The 12686-nt window shown below is 53.6% G+C and overlaps 1 protein-coding gene across 1 annotated transcript in view; it reads left to right on the forward strand.

The window, feature by feature from the left end:
• The window catches only part of LOC101358658 (protein sidekick-2), a 173934-nt gene that overhangs the window by 144892 nt on the left and 16356 nt on the right, over positions 1 to 12686 (forward strand). Inside the window, exons 40-42 of the mRNA XM_023729433.1 lie at positions 903 to 1064; positions 4032 to 4157; positions 10941 to 11105. Coding sequence (XP_023585201.1) covers positions 903 to 1064; positions 4032 to 4157; positions 10941 to 11105 — 453 coding nt within the window. The remainder of the gene's footprint in view (positions 1 to 902; positions 1065 to 4031; positions 4158 to 10940; positions 11106 to 12686) is intronic.

Below are 12686 nucleotides of genomic sequence, written 5' to 3' on the forward strand. Positions count from 1 at the left end.
TGCCCAGCCCGCCTGGCTGCCCAGCCCGCCTGGCTGCCCAGCCCGCCTGGCTGCCCAGCCCGCCTGGCTGCCCAGCCCGCCTGGCTGCCCAGCCCAGTCTCAGTATCTGGCGTGCTCGGTGGACATGAGAGATGAAACCCAGCCCAGCCTTCGGGAGTGCTGGACGCCAAATCATGACAGTTCCCACCTCCCGACATCTACTCCAGGCCTTCCTCCCTAGTGGTTATGATTTGGGGTGCAGAGGCGTCCCTAAAAATCCTGGCGAGGGCAGATTTCTGGAGGCCTGGGTGAGCTTCTGAGCTTCAGCGCGGGGGGGAGGAGGAAAGGTCCAGAAGCCGAGCCGTGGGTGCCCCTCGGCTGTGGGGGCTGGTTGCCCCTGTGTGCTTCTGACTCTGGACTCAAGTGGTGTCATTATGGAAGCATTTCCTAAAAGAATGATCCTTGGAATTCTAGTTCTGCAGGATGTTATCAGGTATTAAATGGCGGACCCAAAAGGGGCTGAAATATATTTGGGGTACAGTGATTGAGTTAAATGGAATGGTGGATGTCTTTTTTTTCTCCAGATGTCAAAGGACCCTGAGATTATTCAAAAGACAGAAGGACAGACAGTATATAGCTTTTCCCAAACTGATTTAACCGTGGAATCCTGTTTTCTCAAAATGGCCTGCAAGCCTGTGTCCCGAGAAACACAGGTTGGGTAGACCTTGCTTTGTAGGTGAGGGTGACATTTCCAGTCTGATTTCAAGGGGGGAGGTCTCTGGTCAGTGTCTGCGGGTGGTCAGGCCACTGCTGTGCCTCCCCCGCTGCCTCCAGGGAAGAGGCAAACTGCCCCCTAGGCCAGTCACCTCACCGCCCTCCTCCCGCCCTGTCCTGCAGTCCTCTCATCCTGTTCTTACCCCCAGGAGTCAGCAAGATTGTGACCGTGGATGTGAAGGGGAACAGCCCCCTGTGGCTGAAGGTAAAGGACCTCGCAGAGGGAATGACCTACAAGTTCCGCATCAGAGCCAAGACTTTCACCTACGGGCCGGAGATCGAAGCCAACGTCACCACGGGCCCAGGAGAAGGTAGGAAATCCAGAGGGGAAGCGCGGATCACTGCCCCCACACAAGTCGGACAGGGCTCTCCAAGGTGTCAGGAGCCGTGCTGGGCCTAGAGACCCCGAGATGGGCAAGACGGGGTCTGAGGGAGCTCACGGACCAGTGGGGACCACAGTCAAACCAGCATCCAAGGGGCGTGTGAGAGAGTAGACATGGGGTCCAGGGGGAGGGGGCCAGGGGCCTCACAATGCAGAGAGGGGGTTGGGGGGCGTTAAGGAGGTGGTGAAGGAAGACTTTGGGGCTTGTCAGGCAGAAGGGGATGGGGCACTCAAATATATGCATGGAAATGCTTTCTGTAGCCTAAAGCTGTCTCTAGCACAGGAGCCAGGGAGAGTGGCGAGCTCCCAGGGCTGAAGGAAGGCAGGGCCCCGGCTGGGAGTGCTTGCTTATTCCCTCAGGTATTTCTCAAGGTGTCTCAGAACCTCCTGGTCCTTGTGAGGAATGCAAATTCCCGGGCCCCACCTCAGCCCCAGGAAATCAGAACCTCTGAGGCTCTACCCCTGGGAGTGCATTTTAGTAACAGCTGAGCTGTTGCTGTCATACCCTGCTGTGATAAACACTGCTCAGGCCACAGTGAGCCCAGAAGGTCCGAGGTAAGGGAAGGTGACTGGCCAGGGCAGAGGCAGGGGACCAGCCAGGCTGCCTCCTTCCTGGACAGAGGTGCAGGGTCTGGGCCCCACAAAGGCTTTAGGGGGACGGAAAGGAGCAGGTCACGTCACATTGGCAGAACCTGTTCACTGGGCTCAGGGAGGAGGGAAGGGTGAAGGTTACCCCAGGCTTTGTGGCTTGAGCGGCCACAAACTGAAGCAGAGCCCAGGAGAAGGGAGGGGAGAAGGACGGCAGCAGGACAGGGTAGCACGGGAGCTGGGACGAAGCTAAGAGCTCAGTTGGGTTTTGTGAAGCCGCCTGAGGTCTTCTCTGGGCTGGAGGTGTTTGTCAGGGCATCTGCAGTGGTCAAGTTTAGGCCTCCAAAGCCACAATCACAGAACACAAAAGTCAACATTCAGAAGGCAGGAGCCCGTTCCAAACTTCCCCTAAAATCCGTCAGCCAGGGCATGGACAAAGGCATCTGCTCCCCAGGAGACCGGATAGCTGCTTGAGGTGGGCTGGGCCTGGGCCTGGAGAGCAATGCCTGGTCTTAGCCTTCATTGCAGGGGGCAGGGTGGGGAGTGGGGGCAGCTTGTCTTGACTCTGTGTGTGGTTCCAGCCCACTTCACTTTCCCTTTTTGGTCACTTTGTGTCCCCTGGCTTGTGTTTAGCAAACAAGCGTGTCTGGCTTCCTGTTTCGGGAACTGCTCCACTCTGCCTTCACATGCCGGCCTCCCCCACGGCCCCTCACCTGAGCTGACTTCCTGGGAAACAAAAGCAGAAGAGAGAGCTGGCTGCTGGCGGCAGTGGGTGGGGGATGGGGCCTGGCCAGGAGAGGGCTGTCCTGAGGATAATCTGCCCTAACCTGAGGTCCAAGTGTCCCAGGCTGTGTGGTCCTTGGTGGGGGTGGGGCAGGAAGTGCAGAGGAGGCATGGGCGGCACCAAGGACACTGCCCTCTGAGAAAGAACCAGAAAGAAGTGAGCTGCACCCAGTGGGTGTGGGTGAGGAGGAGGCTGTGAGCGAGGAGGGGACTGTGGGGACAAAGTGCAGCCAGACCGACCCTTTCCCAAGCCACCACTGGACTCGATACAAGTTTCTGTCCCATGAGGAGGTGACACCTGCCTCCCTCTGCATTATTCTGTGCACAGTGAGAACTCAGGGTCCTGAGCCACCCCCTACTCTCACAGTTACCTCAGCTGTGTCCCACCCCGACTGATCCCCTCACTGCCTTTGCCCTGTGCTATACGGGTAGGGCATGCTTGGGGAGGGAGAGAGGGAGGAAGGAGGCAGTGAGGCCCTCCACACTCGCTCTCGGGGTCAGGACTGGAGACAGGGCAGTGACCACCAGCTCTGAGTGTGTCCCTGGCCACCTGTCCCAGCCTCCTGGCTCCCCTGGCCCCGGAGCATCTCAGATGGGATGCTGGACTCCCTGCCCTTCCCAGCAGGCATCACGGGGGTCACCAGGCACACACACTCAGCCAGTGGACCACCCACCTGCTCTCTCAGCCCCTTGTCCCGCAAGCACGTAGGAAGCACCTACTATGTGCTGGGCTCTGGAATGCCAAGCCCCACATCTAGGGGGAGACGGACCTGGCTGCAGTGATGACCCAGTCAGCTCTGCAGGCTGTGGGGGCCTGGGGAGTACACAGGGCCCTCTGGGGCTGCTTTGCTCCCTGCTCTTCCTATAGAAGTAGACTGCTGGCTCCCAACTGGCCAGTGTAGTGGGCGGTGGGCTGGCCAGGCCCAGTGTTTCCTGCTTCCCTGACAGGAGGCCTGAGGCTCCCTGCTGCCCGGGCCTCCTCTCCTTGCCAAACCCAGTGGTAACGCAGTCGGGGGCGGGGAGGGATTTCAGGAAGGAAGTAGGGAGACATTGCCATCACAGGCCAGGGAGATGCTGGGGGCCCTTCAGCCCTCCTCAAACCAACCCCCTTCTTATCCATGGGCCCACTTTGCTATTATCACATCTGCCTCTACCGCCCCCCTGACCACACCCCTTCAAGCCTTACATTCCAAAAGGACCTGACAGATGGGGAAACTGAGGCTCCAGAGGGCTACGTGAATTCATCAGAGCCACCAGTGTAGTACGTATTGGGCACAACTAGAAGCTGGGGTCCCCAAGCTCTCCTCTAGGGATCTTTCTGGCATCCCACACAGCCTCTCCTGCCCTGGGGTGTGTGGGTGACCCGGAGGAGAACGTGGTCAGATTCTGGCAGGTCTGGCCTCAGACCTCAGCATTCATGGAGTCTCTCAGAGGCTCTTTGGCCAGGGCTGGTTCTGAAGCCAAGCCCCTCCTCCTCTTGAAGCATGAGGAGGGGGATGGGTGCCCACTGCGCGCTGTCTTCCAGGTGCCCCGGGACCGCCTGGCGTGCCCATCATCGTCCGGTACAGCTCTGCCATCGCCATCCACTGGTCTAGCGGAGACCCCGGCAAGGGGCCCATCACCCGCTATGTCCTAGAGGCCAGGCCTTCAGGTACGCCCCTCCAGCACTGAGCCATCCCTTCCTCTGGACCAAGACCCCACGCCCACTTTCCTCCTCCTCCCTGAGGCCCCCACTGTGGCACTTGTGTCTTCCTCCCCTGGAAGGTGCGTGAGCTACTCAAGGTGAAGCTGGTGGTGGCCATGTTGGGTGGTGGGAAACGGGTATAGCTGCCTCCTCAGAGCTGGATTCTTGGCTGAGGAGGCCCGAGAATGGCAGTAAGCGCCCAGTAAGGACCAACTGGGTTGAGGATCACCTTGGTTAAGGATTGTTCTAGAAGCCAGAGGAGCCAGGAGTTTGGTTATAAAGCCCAGTGTCCTCCACGTGACCCCGGCTGCCAGTGCCCCGTGACTAAGCAGGCTGCCATCTCCTGGAAGCCGTAGCTGCTGTCTTTAAGCCCTGTCTCCACTGTGGGGCTATCTCAGCAGCTTCTGTAATTGTACCAATCTCTCTTGTCATGCCTGAAATCGAATCACAAAAACTTTCAAAGCCATCAGCAAATGAGCGGCTGATAAGTCGCTCCAGGGGGCTGCATCCCAAGCTCCTGTTTCACAGGCGGCCATGACGCCTGCTTCCTGGGTCCACTGACCTAGCTGCTGTTGCTAGGTTTCCAAGTTAATCAGAGGTGCCGGAGTCAGGGAAGGCTGGAGGCTGGTTCTTTGTATTCGTGGATCTGTGCTTAGGTGATTGAAGCTGAGCGAGAAAAAAGACTTTGTTGGTCCCGTACGGAGAGCAAATAATAATCATAATGGGACATAGTCAAGCATGTCAGTAGCTAATACTTCTACATGGAGAATTGAAATATTTCAGGGACAGATCATAATACTTCAGGGTAACTGAGAGCTAATCATCCCAGTAGCAAATAGCTAATAATTCTAGCAGCTGCAGTACGTCGCTACCGCCCAGCCATTACCTTGATCTCACACTAATAACTGCAGTTACAAATAGCTAATGAATCTGGCCTTTCGGACCCAGCACGGAGCTCGAGGGTGTAGGCCGGGTTGGCTCCTTCTTCCCATCCAGATGGTCCTTCCCAGCCGCTCCAGTGCTAACTGCTGAGTTGGCTGGGAGACTGCCGTGTGCGTCTCCCAGCCAGGGCCTGTGCCTGTTTGTTCCACCGAAGTTGGCCAACCGGGGCGCTGGGCTGAGGAATGTTGGCTCGGGGACTTTGGCCTTGTTGATTTTCCAGCGTTCCCTGGTCAGCCCAGCACGGGACCAGGGGTGTTCCGGGATTGGGGGCTGTGACTTAGACAGCTGGGATGGAGGACTGAGCATACAAGGAAAGACCAGGCCAGTGCCCCCCAGGGTCAGCAGCGCGAGGGAGCTGGCTACGGGACGGTGATGCAGGTGGGGCAAGGGGACAAAAGGTGGCAAGTAGAGGATGGTGGGCAGGGGGGCTGCCTGGGTCTTTCCTGAGGCTCTTTGTTTGTGAGCAGACTCTATTACGGGTGGGCTCCTCTGCCCTCTGCCGCTTTTCTGCTACCTCTGTGTCCCCTGGTCCCAGCAGGACGGTCACGCACACATCTCATCTTCAGGATGAAATCACTCTTGTCCTACGATGCCCTCTATGTTGCCTGTGCTTCCTGCTGTGCAGAATAAGAGCTGAGCAGTGGGCACTGCAGACCCAGGGAGGGGTGAACACGGGATTTGCAGCCTGCAAAACCGGCCCGCACATCAGCCAGACACCTGGGGCTGATGCCAGAGCCACAGCTTGACATTCCAGCAGCTTCAGGCCTGGCCCCTTTGCCCTGGCCCCATCCTTTGTCTCTGTGCGGGGTGGAACGAGAGCGGTCAAACAGCCAGCAGGAGGCCCCGACTCTGGAAGACGGCTGCAGGGTCCCCAATGAGCCATCCTTCACACAGTCAGCTCCCACTGTGTGGGCATGGTCCTGGGCACCAGGAGTGGGTTTGGTGCCTGACGGAGGAATCAGATGGCTCTGGGCTTAAATACCAGCTCGGCTACTTACGGCGGCATGACTTTTAGGAAGATGCGTTAAGCTGTCTCTCTCTGAGTCCTGGTTTGCTCATCTGTAAAATGGGTGTAAGAGCCCCACCCTCTTGCGGTTGCTGTGGAGATGGAACATGGAGCGCTTAGAACTTCAGTGCTTGATGAGTGACAAGTGTCAGCTGTTGTGTTATCTGTAGCGTCTTTATCATTGCTATGGCTGCTATTTGCAGATGAATGAGGAAATTTAAAGTCACGTGAGGAAAGTGGAGTTGCACCTCAAATATTTCGAAACGTGAAGTCCCAAAATTGGGACATGCGATGTGATGAAAATGCCAGCCAACGTTTTAACAAACACGTCCAAGATGCCCGTGCTAGGTGCTGCACTGCGAGGATAAACCAGACATCAGTCCCTGCCCTTGAGGGATTTCAGTCGGTGGCTCAGTGGTAGAATTCTCCCATTCCACGGGGGAGTCCCGGGTTCAAGTCCCAGCCAGTGCACCTCAGGCACAGCCACCACCTGTCTGTCACTGGACGTTTGTGCGTTGCTGTGATGCTGAACAGGTTTCATGGGGAGCTTCCAGACTAAAATCGTGTCTTAGTCACCTACTGCTGCTGTAACAGAAATACCACAAGTGGATGACTTTAACAAACAGAGATTTATTTCTTCACGGTAAAGTAGGCTAAAAGTCCAAATTCAGGCCATCAGCTCCGGGGGAAGGCTTTCTTTCTCTGTCGGCCTTCTCATCAATCTTCCCCTGGACTAGGAGCTTCTCCACGCAGGGACCCCAGATCCAAAGGACGTGCTCTGCTCACGGCACTGTTTTCTTGGTATTATGAGTTCCTTTCTCTCTGCTGGCTTCCCTTTCTTTTTATCTCTTGAGAGATAAAAGATGATGCAGGCCACACCCCAGGGAAACTCGTTTACATTGGATCAGGGATGTGACCTGGGTAAGGGTGTTACAATCCAACCCTAATCCTCTTTGATGTAAAATTACAATAACGAAATGGAGAACAACCACCCAATATTGGGAATCATGGCCCAGCCAAACGGATACTCACATTTTTGGGGGGGGTCATAATTCAATCCATGACAGATGGACTGGAAGAAAGGCCTGGTGATCTACTTGTGAAAATCAGCCTGTGCAAACCCTACAGATCACAGCGGTCCAATCCACAACTGATCGTAGAGATGGTGCAGGGCCAGGCAGCATCCCGCTCTGATGTGCATGGGGTTGCGTGGAGCCACTTCACGGCAGCTATAACAATAACAGCAAGAGAGAGGGGTGTTAAATGAGAAGAAGGGACGTGTCTGCGGCCGAATCTCAGGATGAACCAATGAGACTAAATAGCAGCAGAGGCCCCAGACCCCAGGGTCCATCCATGCAGGATGGCTCTGAAGGCTGAGATAGACCCCCACAGTCTTTTCCCATTAGGAGGGATCTAGACGGGGAGGAGGAGGAGAAGGCAGCCCCTGCAGGTCCTACCACATTCTTGGCCCAAATCTCAGAAATGATGACACAGCCGGGCTCCACTTCTTCACTTACATGGGTGAGTCTGTAAAATGTGTGGTGAGAAAAAGTCCATCGGGCGCCGCGAAGGGCCGAGCTGGAGCTGGGGAAGCAAACCTCTGGGTCTGCGAAGCAGCTCCTGCCAGGAGGAGCTCAGAAATAGACAAGAAAGTACAGAGGGTTGAAGCAGGAGTGCTGAGATGGGTGGACAGGAGACTTGGTCAAGTGGTGCTTTGTTCCGTGGCGCCAACAGCCCCAAGGACCCATTGGGGGACCTCCTGGACCAGGCCGTGTAATGGAGGACTGTGGGCTCGGCCCACAGGATGCCCTTCTGAGACCTCTGGATTTTGACCCATGTGAAGAGGGGACCTAACCAGGCAAAGGGGCTTGAAAGCTTGGTTCCGCCTCTGGCTCCACTAGCACACTAAGGAAGACTTCCTCTCTCTAAGAATCAGGCCGGCCCCACCGTGGGTCCCCCCAGGACATCTGGCCAGGACCCCTCCGGCCTCCCGGTCACCATGATGGATGACCACCAGGCTCTGGCGGCCCCCTGCCTCTTCTCTTTCACGGGCAACCCCCTGCTGCTCCTTCTGAATGGGGTGAGGGTGAATTATGTCCCACGGGGGCAAGATCCAGAGAGCCCCAGACAAAGGGCCTGAAAGGAGGTTCAGGAGCTCAAAGGATGGGGTGTTGGGGGCCGCATGGCATGGAAAACAGATGGGGATCCCTCCTAGGTGGAAGCCGTGGAACATTCCAGCCCTTTGTAGTCCCCCGTCTCCTCTGATCTCTGCTCCTTAGAAAGAATACCCCTGAGAATGGGCCCCATCAAATCCAGGCAACTTGACCAAACCCCCTCATGCAATCTAAATCCCCCTGCTACTATTTGAAGAAAAAAGTCTGCTTATTTTTGACCGATGCTACCACTGTATGTATTTTTAATATGTAGGTGTGTGTGTATAATGTTGTGTACTGTCGAGTCAATTCCGACTTATAGCAACCCTATATGATAGAGTAGAACTGCCCCATAGGGTTTCCAAGGCTGTAATCTTTACAGGAACAGATCGCCAGGTGGATCCGTTGAACGGCTGGTGGTTAGCAGCTAGCACTTAACCATCACACCACCAGGCTCTGTGTGTGTGTGTGTGTGTGTATAAAAAATTGCCATTAAGTTGATTCCAACTCATGATGACCCCATGTGTGTCAGAGTAGAACTGTGCTCTGTAGAGTTTTCAGTGTGATTTTTCAGAAGGGGATCCCCAGGCCTTTCTTTTGAGGCACCTCTGCTGGACTCAAACCGCCAACTTTTCAGTTAACAGTGAGCGTGTTAACTGTTTGTACCACTCAGAGACTCCTTCAGTAGGAAAGGGGGTCAGAAAATCAGGGACCTGGCTAAGTAAATGAGGATCTATCCACATGATAAAGTCTTAGGCAGCCATTTAAAATCATGTTCACCGAGAAAGTTTAATTCTGGAAAACAGAACATGATAAAGCCGCATGTTATTCGGTTACGTGAAGAAAGCAAGGTACACAATTGTGCTATAGAGGATGATCTCAACTATTTAAAATATGGATGTTGTTTTTGGATGCCATCAAGTCATATCGACTCCATGTGTTACAGAGTAGAATGACCCCATAGGGTTTTCTTGGCTGTAATCTTTACAGGAGCAGATCACCACGTCTTTCTCCCACCTACTGGCTTTGAACCACCAACCTTTGAGTTAGCAGCTGAGCACTTAACCGTTTGTGCCACCAGAACTCTAAAACGGAAAGGAAAGCATTGTGTTTGTTTTTATATTGCTGCATAACAAATCCCCACAAACTGAACGGCTTGAAACAGCACCCATTTATTAGCTCACAGCTCTGTCGGCCAGAAGTCCATTGCAGCATGGCTGGGTCCTCTACTCAGCGTCTCACCTGGCTAAAATTCTGGTGTCAGCCCAGCTGCAGGTCCCACCTGAGCGTAGGGTCCTCTTCCAAGCTCACTGGTGTTGGCTGAATTCAGTTCCTTGCAGTTTTAGGACCGAGGTCCCTGTTTCCATGCGTGGGACTGCTGTCGGCTATGGAGCTGCCCGCAGTTCCTTGGGGGTGTGGCTTCTCCTTTTCCAAGGCCAGCAGTGGCACGTCGGACCTTTCTCCAGCTGCAAATCCCTATGACTTCTGCCATCAGCCAAAGGAAGCGTTCTGCTTTTAAAGGGCTCCTGTGGTTAGGTTAGGCCCACCTGGATAATCTCCCTTTGCCATTTAATGCAGCCTCATCATGGGAGTGATGTTTCATCATATTCAGTTTCCACCCACACTCAGAGGGGAGGAATGTACACAGATTATACGAGGGCAAGAGTCATACTGAGCTCTGCCCACACAAGCCCTACACAGCGTGTCTGTTCTCTGGATATTCTCCCATGGTATTAGTGGTTCAGTGGTGGAATTTTCACCTTCCATGAGAGAGACCCAGGTTCGATTCCCAGCCAGTGTAACTCACGTGCAGCCGCCCTTCATCTGTGAGTGGAGGCTTGAGTGTTGCTCTGATGCTGAACAGTGGACCTTCCAGACTAAGATGAACTAGAAAAAAAGGCCTGGTGATTTACTTCCAAAAATCAGCCAATGAAAATCCTAGAGATCACAACAGTCCAATCCATAACCGATCATGAGGATATGGCACAGGGCTGGGCAGCGATTTGTTCGGTTGTACATGGAATCACCATGAGTCAACTCGATGGCAGCTCACAATAACAGCATTCTCTGGATGGTGATACATCGACTCCTTACTTATCAACATGGTTAGATTCCAAAGACCAAGTCATTAGCGAAAATTGACGTTATGCAAAAATGGAGGATGACCACATCAGATCACAAAATATTATGTGGGACACATATGTCCCTCTGGATCCAAAAGGCAGAAGATGTAGGTGGGCACTGTATGTCCCACTGGTCATGAAAGGATTACTGCCAGAAGTATGTTGTTAATGTGCAAAATAGTCAGTAGATTTTTTACTATTGTTATAAATGCGAAATGCCAGCTAACAAGATAGTTAAGTGAGGAGTAGGTGTATTGGGTTGGTTGTTTTGTTATTTTCTGCATAGTGTACTTTTTTTTAATGTTGTACAGATGTTTTAATAAAAAGAATAAAAGGCTCAGATGCTTCAGAAGGCAGGTCATTAAAAAAAATATATTTACTGAGGACTCAATCTGGGCCGAGCACTGGAGATCCAGTGTCGAACAGGGCAGACCAGACAGGCCCTGCCCTCGGGGAGCAACATCAGGATTGGGGTGGCAGGGTGAGACTTCCCCTCACAGGTGCCTCTCTCTCTGGGCTCTTACAGATGAGGGGCTCTGGGACATCCTCATCAAAGACATCCCCAAAGAGGTGACCTCCTACACGTTCAGCATGGACATCCTGAAGCCGGGTGTGAGCTATGACTTCCGGGTCATTGCAGTCAACGACTACGGCTTTGGCACCCCCAGCAGCCCCTCCCAGTCTGTGCCAGGTACAGCTGTGGGAGGAGGGATGTGAGAGGCGAGGGGAGGCGAGGCACTGGAGTACTGAGGCACTGGGGTGGGGACCAAAACTCACTGTCATCGGAAGCTGTGAGCCCCCGGGCCAGAGCCCATAGGAAGCTGAGACCTCGGACCTTTGGGGTTCCTTCTCCAGGGCTCCAGAAGTCCTGAGCAGGGGACCCAGTGGATGAATCCGTAGGCCTATGACGAACGCTTCCGTTGACTCATCACCCAGGATGAGCCAGGCCATAAAATGTGTTTCCATGGAAATTCCCCCAAAAAACAGACCGGGTCAGCAGCCTGGGAGCAGCAGCTCATGTGGGCAGATCCCCAGGCCTAGACTGAGCAGTGCCTGGGTGGGCAGAATTGCCACCCCTCCCTTCTCTCCCTTCCTTTCCAGCCTGTCCCAGAGCTCACAAAGGACTGTAATATCTAAACCCATGACCCAAAATTGAGTCACTAACCACTTTTTTTTTTTCACTTGGTAAATATGTTTTTATTATAGTAAAAGTATCTTTTTTTAAAATTGTACTTTAGATGAAAGTTTACAGTGTAAATTAGTTTCTCATTAAACAATTAATACACTTTTGTTTTGTGACATTGGTTGCCAACCCCGCGACCTGTCAACACTCTCCCCTTCTCAACCTTGGGTTCCCCATTACCAGCTTTCCTGTCCCCTCCTGCCTTCTTATCCTTACCCCTGGGCTGCTGTGCCCCTTTAGTCTCATTTTGTTTCATGGGCCTGTCTAATCTTTGGCTGAACGGTGAACCTCGGGAGTGACTTTAGTACTGAGTTAAATGGGTGTCCGGGGACCATACTCTTGGGGTTTCTCCAGTCTCTGTCAGACCAGTAAGTCTGGTCTTTTTTTTGTGAGTCAGAATTTTGTTCTACCTTTTTCTCCAGCTCCGTCTGTCTGGGACCCTGTGTTGTGATCCCTGTCAGAGCAGCCAGTGGTGGTAGCCAGGCACCAGGCACCATCTAGCTGTGCTGGACTCAGTCTCGCAGAGGCTGTGGTAGTTGTGGTCCATTGGTCCACTAACCACTTTTAATACTAAGACTCCATCCCCCGAAGCAGAGAATAACTCAAAATTTCTGTTCACTGGGTGCGTTCCAGAAACCCTGCCTCCTCCCTCTTCCCACACACTTTCTCCCTTTCCCAGATTGAAAGAACCAAATCATGAGAAAGAACACTTGACTGAACGACTGAAGTAGAAAAGCCAGACCCCTTGTCAGGCTAAGTGAGAAAGGACAGTGCTAGATACTGGGGGCTTTGAGAGAAGGGTGATCCTACCTGGAGGAGGGTATTCCAAAGACCCATTCATGTCCACCCTCCCAACTCCCTCCTTTCTGCCACCAGGAAAAGATTCAGTCCAAACTTAACCCTAGGAGACCTCGCAGGCCAGATAAACACTTTTCCCATGCAAATTTGGGTCTGCCTATCAAGGTAGCCCCCAGGCTAGAGCTGGCAAGAAAGAAAGAAATATAGTGTGTCTGGGCAGACATCACTAATCAACCCCAGAACACTTTCCTAATGAGCCCAGAAGCCACCTCAGACCCTTCTCAAGACAGC

This window comes from Trichechus manatus, unplaced genomic scaffold (assembly GCF_000243295.1).
Source record: "Trichechus manatus latirostris isolate Lorelei unplaced genomic scaffold, TriManLat1.0 scaffold00028, whole genome shotgun sequence".
Lineage (NCBI taxonomy): Eukaryota > Metazoa > Chordata > Mammalia > Sirenia > Trichechidae > Trichechus > Trichechus manatus.